This window comes from Rosa chinensis, chromosome 5 (assembly GCF_002994745.2).
Source record: "Rosa chinensis cultivar Old Blush chromosome 5, RchiOBHm-V2, whole genome shotgun sequence".
Classification (NCBI taxonomy): domain Eukaryota; kingdom Viridiplantae; phylum Streptophyta; class Magnoliopsida; order Rosales; family Rosaceae; genus Rosa; species Rosa chinensis.
The window spans coordinates 50,792,656-50,804,847 of record NC_037092.1 but is presented as its reverse complement, the minus strand read 5'-3'; the positions used below and the strand labels follow the sequence as shown (position 1 = coordinate 50,804,847).

At 38.9% G+C, this 12,192-nt stretch overlaps 1 protein-coding gene across 1 annotated transcript; it reads left to right on the top strand.

The window, feature by feature from the left end:
• Positions 1–283: 283 nt before the first annotated feature.
• LOC112203979 lies at positions 284–2,489 on the top strand. Its single transcript, XM_024344868.2, has 5 exons — positions 284–488; positions 686–1,021; positions 1,135–1,185; positions 1,432–1,586; positions 1,686–2,489. The coding sequence occupies exons 1-5, from the start codon at positions 284–286 to the stop codon at positions 2,487–2,489; spliced, it is 1,551 nt and encodes a 516-aa protein (XP_024200636.2).
• The last annotated feature ends 9,703 nt before the right edge of the window (positions 2,490–12,192 follow it).

Below are 12,192 nucleotides of genomic sequence, written 5' to 3'. Positions count from 1 at the left end.
TATTCATTTTCAATTTGATTCCAGTAGCTTTTCTATTTGATATTGCGAATAGAAGCTAATTATTCTTCCTCTAATGTGTAATTGCAGTAACTTAGCCATGGATGCAGAACCTTATGCGAGGTGCACGTATATGTTTGAGACGATCATGTTCGTTCTTGATATGAAGCATACGTTTAACGATATTGTGAGGGAGGTCTTTGTGGGTTTTAATAATTTGAATCTTGGTTCATTCGACTTGAGGTATTCTTTCCCTGGATATAAAAGCTGTGTGTTATCAAGTGATATGGATGTGAAACTGATGTTTAGCTGTATGTTTGATTTTAAATTGAATTCTGTTGATATTTTGGTGAGGGATTCTAATGGGAGCACCATTTTGGTGCCTTATTGTGGTGGGAGTAGTAGTTTTACTTCTGCAACAACATCTTTGGATGATTTTTCATGTGCTTCTTCATGTTTGTCAGTGGGTTCAAGCAATATTATTGATGCAAGTGAATACTTAGGGTGTTATAGGCCAGAGGCTCCAAAGAGTTATCTCACTCATGAGTGGCAGGGCTTTATAAGGCGTGAGGATCAAAAGTTTGAAGGGGGGGGGTGTTAGAATTTAGGGAAAAGTTGACCAAGTTTGCTATTGAAACTGGTTTTCTTTTCAAGTACACACGGAATACCTCAAGTCGTGTTATTGCAGAGTGTGCTAAGAGATATTCTGATGGTTGTCAATGGTCTATTTGCGCTTTGAAGAACAAGGTGAATGGCTTTTTCTACATAAAGAAGTTGAATAATGTTCACACCTGCAAAGGAATTCTTAGGCAGCAAAAGAGTAAGCTTTTGGGGTCTAATGTTGTGAAATCGGAGATTGCTAATGAGTTGAAGTCCAATCCTCAACTCAAGCCTAAAGAGATTGTGTCTCGTTTCAAGCATTCTTTTGGTTTAGATGTGCCTTATAGACTACTTGGTATGGGAAGGAGTTGGCTAGAAAAGCTGTCCATGGTCATGATGGTGACTCATATTCTCAGCTGCTTTGGTATCGTGATGCTATTTTATCTAGTAATCCGGGCTCTTATTGCATATTGGAAACTGATCCTTTAAGTAATCGTTTTGAACGTTTCTTCATTTGTTTTTCTGGTTGCATTGAAGGCTTTAAGTCATGCATTCTGCTTCTGTTCGTGGATGCGGCTCAATTGAAGAGTAAGTGTAAGGGATACATGCTCTGTGCTACTGGAAAGAATGGAAACCAATGTATGTTTTATTTTGTGTCCTCTGCTCTGTGCTTAGTATCTTGGACGGTAGCTTTATATACCTGTGATAGTATATATCTATGGCTATGATAGTATCTTTCTATACCTATATTAGTAGCTTTTAAAGGGTCAGTAGCTTCTGTTTCAGTTTCCATTTTCAAATACTAATTTTTTTTTTTTTTATCTTTTTTTGCAGAGTTCTTCCCCTTTGCATTTGCAGTTGTAGATTCTGAAAATCATGCGAATTGGGATTGGTTTTTTGATCATCTATATAACATCTTGTCTCCGCAAGGTAGAAATGTGACTTTTGTTACTGATCGACATAGCAGACTGTTGAATGCTGTTTCCAGGGTATTTCCAGATTCTCCTCATTCATACTACTACTACCACCTTAAGGAGAATGTTAGAGCTGTGTACTGAAAGAAATCTGGAAATTATTTTGTTGACAAGATTGTGGAGGAATTTATGAAAGTTGCTTATTCACCTACATTAGCAAGCTATAACTTCAACTTGCACAACTTGAAGAAAGAAGGTGGTCTGCCTATTGAAGAGTTTCTGCGATCTTTGCCGTTGGAAAAGTGGTGTAATGCGTTTTTCAAAGGAAACAGGTATGGTGAAATGGCAAATAGTGTTGCCGAGTCATTTAACAATTGGACTAGAGATTTGCGTGAGCTTCCTATATTTGAGATGTTTGAAGGCTTAAGGTTCAAGGTTATGGAGAATATGTCTGAGAGGAAGGTTGCATGCAGGAGGTGGACCACTATTTTGTGTCCTCCAATGGAGGCTTTGTTGAAGAAATCAATGGATATTGGGCGGCATTGGGCTGTTAGTATGTCTAGTGAGACTGTTTTTGAAGTTCATTCTGATAAATCAGTGGCGGTTGATCTTGGGAACAACACTTGCTCTTGTTGTCAATGGCAAATTAATTCATTCCCATGTTCACATGCTCTTGCTGCAATCCAAAAGGTTGGAGTGGAACCTGTGTATAGTTACATTGAGCCGTTTTACACCTGTCAAAGCTACATGGATTCCTACGCGCATGGTATTCATCCTATACCAAATATCAAGTTTTATGAAGATGCAGCTAGTTCAACTTCTGTTGTTAAGCCTCCATTGGTTAGGAGGCCATCCGGCCGGCCAAAATCTGTTCGAATGAAGTCTACAGCAGAAGGAGGCATGAGGAGGCGTATCAAGTGTGGCCGATGTGGTGAGTTAGGGCGCCACAACAAGATAACGTGTACTGCGCCAATCTGAAAGCTGGCAGAAGTACATGAACAGATGGAGTATCTTTTTACAACATTAACAGTAGTTTTCTATAACAATTTGAGTGTCTTTCCATACCATTTGGAGTAGCTGTTACTATACTGTCATTCTTTTATAGAGCAGAGCTTTTACTTGTGTTGGCAACTGTAAATGAACAGAGTATCTTTATACAACATTAACAGTATCTTTTGATCACCTTTACAGTATCTGTTTATATGATTGGGGGTGGCTTTTAGTGATGATGTAATAGCTTTTACTATATTGGCATTTTTTAACATTGAGAATAGCTTTTGAGATTGATGTTTAACTTATGAGTGTCAATCCATGGAAACTTCAAAAATTTCTACATCCACAAAAACTTTGTCTAATGGTTTTGACATGAAACTTCAAACAAACCTGGAAATGGACATTAAAGAAGAAAACTAATGCTGAAAGTAACAAAATAGTCATCAATTTCCATCCAATATTAAAGCTGAAAATTAAACATAAGGCTACTGTTAACAGTTCGTAAAGCCACTGTCAGTACTTTAAAATACTACTGTCAGCCTGACGTCATTTTCCATCAAATACCAAGGCTGGAAATTAAACAACATAAAGGTACTGTCCACATATGAAAATCTACTTTCATAGCCTAAAAAATCTACTGTCAGCACTGCATAAAGCTACTGTTTCCGATTATCATTTAATCCTCTTGCCGCTCCTTGTTCTTTTAGTGGTATACGTGAACTCCTTGTCTTCAGTAGGCTTCCTTTTTTTGTTCTTGATTCGATCCACCATTGAATTTCTCTTTACAGCTTGCTTCTTCCCTTTCTTCATCTTTTTAATTGGTTCTTCTTCAGGTTCTGCTTCTTCATCAGCAGCTTCTTCTTCAGCAGCAGCTTTTTTCACCCTTTCCCTTCTCCTTGATTGTTTTTTTGCTTCCTGTTTCTGAGAAGACCTGCCTTCTTTATCTTTTCTTGTTGATGTGTCCTTCTTTCTGGTTGTTCTCACTTCAGGTTCTTCTTCTTTGTCTTCATCATCGTCTCCACCATCTTCACCATCAACTCCTTCTCCACCCTCTTCCTTACCATCTTCACCATCAGCTCCTTCTCCACCCTCTTCCTCACCATCCTCACCATCACTGTTACTGTTTTCTATATCATCTTTTCGTAAATCCTCTTGAGAATCCAACATTTCTTTCTCCAGTAGCTTTCTTTCCATTTCCAGCAATTCATTTTCCAGATTGTGTATCATTTCTCTTTGCTGCTCAATGACGTCCTCCAAGTTCTTTTTTTCCTTCTCAATGGTTGTAAAAACTTTCCACTTCTTCAACAATTTGTTCTATAAGATCTGTATCTTCCTTGTTGCTATATTGTCTTCCTCAAAGGCTTTGTCCAACATCTCCCAATATCTATCATTCTGCCTTGCTAGCTTTTTATTCTCTTCGGTCAACTTCTTCAACAAGTCTTGAGTTTTCTGGTTTTCTTCTTGTGAGAGACTCGTCTGAGTTGTTGCTTTTTCCAACGAGCCTATTAAGTCCTTCATTCTCTTCTGACTTTCTGCTTCTTCTTTTCGCAGTTCTTGGGTGGTTTTCTGGTGCTGTATCAAAAAATAAAAATAAAAAATCACATTAAAAAGCTACTGAGGTGGGTTATAAAAACCTACTAACATAGCCATACAAAGATACAAACTTGCTCAGAATTGATTAAACGAAACTGAAAGTTTCTTAGCTACTGATTTGAATACAAAAAGCTACTCAAAAATGGTTAAAGAAAGCTACTAACATAATCATACGAATCTACTAACTCATCCATGAAACTAAAAGCTTCTGAAATTTTTAAAAAGCTACTGATGAGCTTAAAAGAAGCTACTCAAACAGTTACATAAAACTACTAAAATTTTCAAAGAAAATTAATTGGTTATAGATCACATAGGCAGAGAAAGCTAGTAACCTAGGCAGAGAAAGCTACTGAAAATCAATAAAGAAAGCTACTTACCCAATCTCCAAAAGTTGGAGTTACAAAGTCTTCCTCCCTCAGCTCTTCATCTGATGCTACTCCTCTGTTTCTTCCTTTGATGTCATTCATTTCCACTTCCAAGTCTTCCTCTGTCAGCTTTCTGTCAAACATTTCCTATTTTTCATCAAACAAAGTACACACAATGTTAAAGACTAGAACAATATATTTCTAAACTGATTTCTTATTGCAAATTTATTCTTTATTTTTCTTTCTTTACCTCTATCTGCTCGTTGGTTAGTTTCTCCATTTCTTTGTGCAGCTCGACCAGTGACCATCTTATGAAATTTGGCGCATCTTATGAAATTTGGCGACCCTAATTCATTTCTCTTGATTGCTCCTCCCATCTTTGTCTTCTCAGCTAACCAATACTGTTACTCAACAATAAGAAAAACATTAATTTTGAGGGCTAAATCTACTGAAATGTTAATGAAACTAACAGTATTGGTTACTTACCATGATTAGCGACAAACAACCTGACAAATTGACATCTTTGTCTTCTTGCTTCTTGCTTAGACCATTGTGCATGTGGTCTAGTACTAAGGTTGCCCATGAATATCGTCGCCAAGAATTCTATTCGGTGCAAATTTCTACCAACTTCCAGGACAATGTAGAAACTGAGGTGCAGAACAAGAAGGATACGAACAGACTCATGACAATTAGCAATGCCACCTCACTTGCGACTTGATTCCTTGGGTCTTTCAAAGATTCGGCAAGTGCACTATCAACCATCACTTTTGTCACTTTCTTTGCATCTCCAAAATACTTGTCGATGATGCGATTCTTCGTTGGCTTCTAGTGGTGCTTGTTTAGCTCGAATGTGACTCCTTCCAATCGCATTCCAAGGTAGATAGCTACATCTTCACGGGTTATTTTCAGTATCCTTTCCCCAAGCAGAAACCCTTTCTGATTGACGTCGTATGTCTTGACCATTCTCAGAATGTCCTCATCTACTTTTCTGCATTCTCTGTCTTTTAAAAGTCTGTGATGGAAGACATAAATGGTATCCCAGAATGGTGTCCTGTTCAACCTCAACATGACATCTGGATTGATCATCCCTTTGTAGGTTTTCATCTTCTGGTTGAATGACTGTAGACTTGCTCTATACTGTGGTGTTTGGTCCCTACGTTCAGCCATTTTTCCTTCCTGCAAGTAGAGAAAAAAAATGAGAGAAGATAACAAACAAAGCTACTATTAAATAATAAGAAAGCTACAGTGGAAGGCTACAAAAGATACTGACAAAAACAACAAAAAGCTACTGTAAAAGACTAAACAAGCTACTGTAGTAGATGTGTAAAGCTACTGTCAAAGAACATAAAGCTATTGAGATAGAACCAGAAAACTCTTGTTAAACATGCAAGCAGGTAAGCCAAGTCATTGTTAAAGATAAGCTACTGTCAAGTATCATGAAACATACTGCCAAACATTCTAAAAGATACTCCAAAGCAGAACAATCGCTACAGCGAAAGACTGTCAAGCCTACTAGCAAATCGAATGTAATGCCCTGTACCTTAAAGTCTTTATTAGTTACTTTTTACCGTGGTTGACCGAGGAGTGACTTTTTCTTTAGTCCGGTAAATTAGAAAATTTATTTGAGATTGTCGTAGAATACGAAAAATCGAGTTCGTGGACACGTAGTTTGTTTAAATTGGATTTATATCGGAAAAGTTATGACCAAAAATAGAAATTTCTATTTTTGGCATGGCTTTTTGTTTGTGAGCTTCTATTTGTGGAAGGAGGGCTTATTAAAACAGATGGAAGAGAGAGAAAAGGGAAAGAATAAAAAAAAAAAAGAGAGAGAGAGCACGGGTAGAACCCGAGTCACCCCCCTCCCCCTTTTTTCTTTTCTTTTCGCCGTCGCACTCCTCCGGCGAATTCATCGCCGTCCGGCCACCCCAAGACGCATCGTTGGGCACGGCGTGATCCTCTCTTCCTTCTCCTTCTAGCTATGTAAGTATTTCACCTTGGGTAGCTTTGGTTTTGGAGATATGAGGAGAATTGCAGAAATGGAAAAAAATGGATTTTTGCTTTGATCTCAGTTTTCCGGCAATTTCCGGTCGAATTTCTTTGGGTTTTGGTTGTTGGGGAAGTACTGAAGGTATTCCTAACCTTGTTGCAGCTCGTTTTGATCGGTGGAGGAAGATTTGAAGGTGTTTGAGACTGTGAACAGTACCGTGAACAGTAACTCTCTAATTCTTGGGTTCTTGTTTGATTTTTCTGGATATTCCTACTTGAATTTGGTTGTTGTTCAGGTTTAGAGATAGTTGTGTGGGTTATGAAGTTGATTTTGGAATAAATGGGTTGATTGGAATTGAATTTAATCTTTAAGTTTGTGTTAAATTTGAAATTGTTGGATATTGAGGTTTTGTTGGTTTTGGATTGTTGAACATGGTTGTTGGATTTGTCATGTTGGTAGTGTTGGGTGAATTCTCTTGTTAAAGGACTATTGTGAATTATTTGTTAGGTAGTAGAGTGAATTTGAGAAGGTGGAGTTGGAATCGTGAATTAGAAAAAGGGAAAAATTAAGAATGATTGTGGAAATTTTTGGAAGGATTTATATTATCGATTGGTGGTAATTTGTGATGAAGGAGGTGAGATTAAATTGATTTAGTTATCGAAAGGTTCTTGTGAAGATTTAAATTAAGTGAAGTCCTTGATCGATTGAGAATCGAATTAAAAATCGGTTGAGTAGTTTGAGTTAGAGGGCATTGAGATTTTAAGGAATTATAGAATTAATCCCAAATTAAAGTGTGGGAGTTTTATAACAATTTGTGAATAACAGATGCTTATTCCGAGGGAAATGAGTTGTTTTTGAGAGTATTTCCTTATTATGGTTAATTATATCCATGCAATTGTGACAGGACGTACTGAGCCCTCAAGCGAGGAGGACACAGGCAGGCAGCAGGGTTAGCTGCGGGATTCACTTGTGAGTGGACCTTTATTTTTATTTAAATAATGCATGCAGCATGGTATTAAGTTTTGAAATGTGATTTTATGGAAAGAAAAGGATTAACCTGGAAACAGTTGACAAGGAGGCCAGTTTGGCGCATGCGTATCTTACCTAGTTGGCAGACCCTTCTAGGTAATAGTCTGGTTGGCAGTCCCTTCCAGACTACAGCTCGGTTGGCAGTCCCATCCGATGCGTCATCTGGTTGGCAGTCCCTTCCAGATGACTTGAGGTAGTTAGTCGGCAGTCTCGTCTACTACATGTGGCTAGTTGGCAGTCCCAACTAATCACCGCCTCCTACTCCGATTGGCAGTCCCTTCCGATGCGTCATCGGGTGGCAGTCCCTCCCCGATGGCATGAGATGCCTAGGAAGCAGTCCTTCCTAGCCATCAAATGAGTTTCATGGAAAAAGGATTGAGTTGGAACTTCATAGGGTTCAGCTGCATGATGGTTTTGTTAAAAAGAGAAATGGGGAAGCATACCATAAATTGTTTTGATTCTAGTTTCGGTTTTGTCCACTCACTCTAATGGATTTTATATGTTTTCCCCTGGGCCCTTCGTTTTCAAATGCCCAGATTTCAGATTAGCAGAGATTGCGTCTAGGCTCAAGGACTTTGGAAATCAGTGCTTCCGTTTTTGTCTGTAGGTTATTACTTAACCTACCTTGTATGATATCGGCTTAGTTTAGTATTGCTCTGATAAACCTTTTCTTTTAAGTTTGATGAATGTTGTTGTTTGGTTTGTTGTTGCTTACGGAGGATTATGTGGGGATTTGAACTTTCCGGATGTAATATATGTGCTTGGATTGTAAATTCGATATAGTAGGTTGAGTAGAAGTTATAGTTGAAATCATGTCCAGGTTTGTGAAATTATGGGTAGCCCATTTTTAGGGGAGGTTCTGCCGAATTTTCGGTAGGATTTCACTTAAAGTGGGCCCCGCAGGCTCGTATCCAGGTAAGTGGGGCGATTCCTGGGTCGGGTCCTGTCAGTTGGTATCAGAGCACTAGGTTATTAGATTCTGTGGCCGATATCTTCTTATAGTTGTCTTACATGCTTGATAGTATTCAGTACCTCCCGAGTGATGGCCCGACTGCAGCGGTTCCCCATCATATACTCTTCGGTGCTGACGTACCAATCAAGTATGTAAGATAGTTGTTGTTGGTATAAATATTTTGGTGTAACTCAGTTATGGGAATTTCAGTTGGAATGAGACCCGGACGCAGATCTCGTGCTGGCAGGAACCATTCACCTGCTAGTGAAGGTGATGATGAGCAGGTTCCTCGTGGGTTGTTACGGACCATGGAGCGGTTGTTTGAGCGTTTTGCAGCTGCACTCCCCAATCCTAGGACTGACTATACTGTGGAGCGTGCCAGACGCCATGGGGCGTATACTTTCTCTAGTGCTCCTACGGAGTCCGTAGCAGGAGACTGGATCACCCGCATGGAGAGAGTATTTGAGTCCTTGGGTTGTCCAGCTGCTAGGAGGGTTCCTTTGGCTATTGACCTCCTAGACGGGGATGCATGGCTTTGGTGGCAGGGTACCAGGAATATGGGTTTTGACCCAACTACCATGACTTGGGAAGAGTTCAAAACGGAGTTCTCAAATCGGTATTATAATCAGGCATCCCAGCACCGTCTCCGATTTGAGTTCATGCAGTTGAAGCAGACTGAAGAGATGATTGTGTTACAGTATGAGGAGCGTTTCATTGCTTTGTCTCGGTTTTCCCCTGAGTTGGTGGCGACAGAAAAGTTGAAGGTTGATCAGTTTATTAATGGCCTCCTACCTATATATCGAGATTGGTTGGCGCCTCATGATTATCCGACTTTTAAGTTAGCTGTGGAGGCTGCTATGAGGTGTGAGGCTAGATATCTGGACGGTTCCCGACCTTTGGAGATTGGCGGTCCTAGTCAGGGGCCATCTAAGAGAATTGCCTCTAGGTCGGGTTCTGCATCGTCATCAGGCAGTAGACCGAGCAGTTCAGATTCTAGCTCTCGTCAGCGTTTCAGGGGACGCTTCAGGAGGCCTGGGTAGACAGGTAGGAGACAGTCTAGGGGTGGCACTGCTAGTTCGAGTGGAGGCTTTGGTAGACAGGCGATTCCGAGAGACTATCCCCAGTGTGCTACTTGTGGTAGACACCATGCAGGTCCGTGTCTGGCAGGTGTGGGGACTTGTTACCAGTGTGGCCAGTGGGGTCACTACAGGAGAGAATGCCCTCAGTTGACCCAGGGAGTCTTCACTACTACTAGTCAGAGTATGGGTCAGACCTCTGTGGGTGCTACTAGTTCGGGTTCTCATGGCAGTTTGTCAGGCAGGAACAACACTCAGCTGGGTCGTGGACAGAGAGGGCGTCCAGTGACCCAGGCCCGTCTTCATGCTATGTACACTAATTCAACATGTCTTTAGTGACCACGGTCTTATGGTCACAAATAATAATGGTTTTAGTGACCTACATGTTCATCACTAAATTCTATTACCAATTGTCACTAAATTGCAAAATTTGCTTATTTAAAGCCATGCCCTCGCATGGTTCTAGTGACCATATTTTAGGTCATTGGTAATTTGGTAACTAAATTGGCATTTATTCTTAGTTGTTGGCATTATTAACTATAACAAATCTGGTCATTCAATGTCACTACAAATCAAATATGTGAACAATGGTCAATTCTTTATGCAATAAACGGCTCATAGTAGCCTTCAATATTCCAAAACCACTAGATGAAAATGTACTGTAAAACTGCTGGTTAACAAGGATTGATTATATCAATCCAATAATAAACATCAACCTCCATCTTGAAATACTAACTTTCTAAATCCAAAATATACAAATGTCAATATCCATCCTTGATAGGCATTTCAAAATAAAAGGAAATACATACAAGTCTTTCTAGAAGTTCAATAAGCCTTCAATGATATGTATGTTGCTTGATGCCCTTTTCATCTGCCAATTTTTTCAAATGCTGCACCTGTACATATTGTGTATATCTAGATTAATTAACAAGAGCACATGGGAAAAACACAATCTGAAGGTAGCAATGGCAAAATATGCATCAACCATATCTAGATACAAATCTTCTATGTAACAACTTCGCTAAAACCTATCAATCTTGATTTTGCAGCAACATGTAGGCAATAGAACTGAGATATTGATGGAAGCTTAAAGAAGATAATATCATAACAGAGATAAATTAAAAGAAATGCCTAGTATATTTAGTATATTACAGTAAAATTATGTTTCTATGATATTATGCAATTGCAATAGCACAATTGAATATGTATGCATACTTTCATTTTTGGGAGGACAACTGTGCCATCAATTTGAGTAAAAGTGTGTCAGTCTGATTTTGTCTTGCCTTTATGCCTCCAACTCTTGAGCGGCTCTAACCTTCACTACCTCTAACTCTTCATTTTGTTGAGTTGCACCAGCTTTGACCGTCTCTAACCCCTCATTTTGCTAAGCTGCAGTAGACTTCACAGCCATCAATTCATCTGCAAGCTGCATTGCTCGTCTTTCCGCTTGATCTGCCCTTTGATTCGCCTCCCTCACTTGAGCATCATTTGCAGAAAATTTAGACCTTTTAGGCTTTGGACTTGCTCCTAAGCCACATATATAGCTTGATTGTGGTGGACCAACAATTTTGGAAGACACTTCATTTAGATCTTGATAAGAGCACAAAGTGTGATGTTTTAATATGTATTTTTCCTTATTTGGCTAAGTTATTCTCTTAAAATTACTAATTATAATATAGTTTCTGTTTTTAGGTACTTCAAGGACCGAAATGGAGAAAACAGGTGAAAAGAGCAGAAATGAGCGTAAATTAAGGACAAGTCATTTTAGAAACTTTCCTCTTTCATTTTAAGAAATATTTCCTATTTTGTTTTAGGAAAACTTTCTTTCTTTGGACTTTCCTATTTCTGATTTTCTTGTTTTAAAGAGAGAATTTAGGAGTCCATCACATTAAGAACTCTTGACTGATGAAATCAAGGAAAGCTTAAAAGAGAAGAAAACTTGCATAAATCAGGAAGAATTCAAGGAGATAAAATGGATTGTTATATTCAATATTTATTATAATTATCTTAATTATCTTATTTCCTATTGATTATGACACTAATTAAATTATGATTTTTCTTGATTGTAGGAGTTCATTATGTGCACAATTGGAAGAAGAAATTAGTGCAATTCAAAGGAGAGGAATAAGGGATGTATCTGGTCACTATTCAAGGAAAAGAAGGAGCATTGCATGATTAACTCTAGAGATATCCAAGAGTCATTTAGGGGAAAAGAGATCAAAAAAATCAAGACTTTGTCATGAGAAAATCAAGCAAATTTGGAGGAGAAATCACCTCTAGATGATTGGCCTTGATTGCATCACAAGAGAGGAGGATCCCTCTATAAATAGCAGCCATTCTTCACACCAAGAGTATCACTTCCCGGCCTATCACTTCCTAGCTAAAAACTAATTTGAAACTTTGCCCAATTCACTCCTCAAACCTCCATCACCTACAAGACCGTGAGCACCATCCTTCTATGAATCTACAAAGCTCTTAGGCACTAAGTCAAGGATGCTCCACCACCATAGCAGAGACGAGTTCATCACCTTGTTGCCAAGCCGCTAAGTAAAGCTTCAAAGTGTAACTATAACTCTACTTATAATTTTTTTTCGGTTTTGTGTGTTTGGATTTGTGAGTTGTGTAATTGGAGACATGAAATTTTCAGAATATTTTTATTAATATTTTTGAGATTTTCAGTTTATTA

Excerpts from the sequence above, each read along its gene's own strand:
- LOC112203979 (XM_024344868.2), top strand. The coding sequence starts at position 284 with ATGGATGTGAAACTGATGTTTAGCTGTATGTTTGATTTTAAATTGAAT. Across the intron at positions 489-685 it reads AAGCAATATTATTGATGCAA|AGTGTGCTAAGAGATATTCT; the intron begins GTGAATACTTAG and ends GTGTTATTGCAG. Across the intron at positions 1,186-1,431 it reads GGATGCGGCTCAATTGAAGA|AGTTCTTCCCCTTTGCATTT; the intron begins GTAAGTGTAAGG and ends CTTTTTTTGCAG.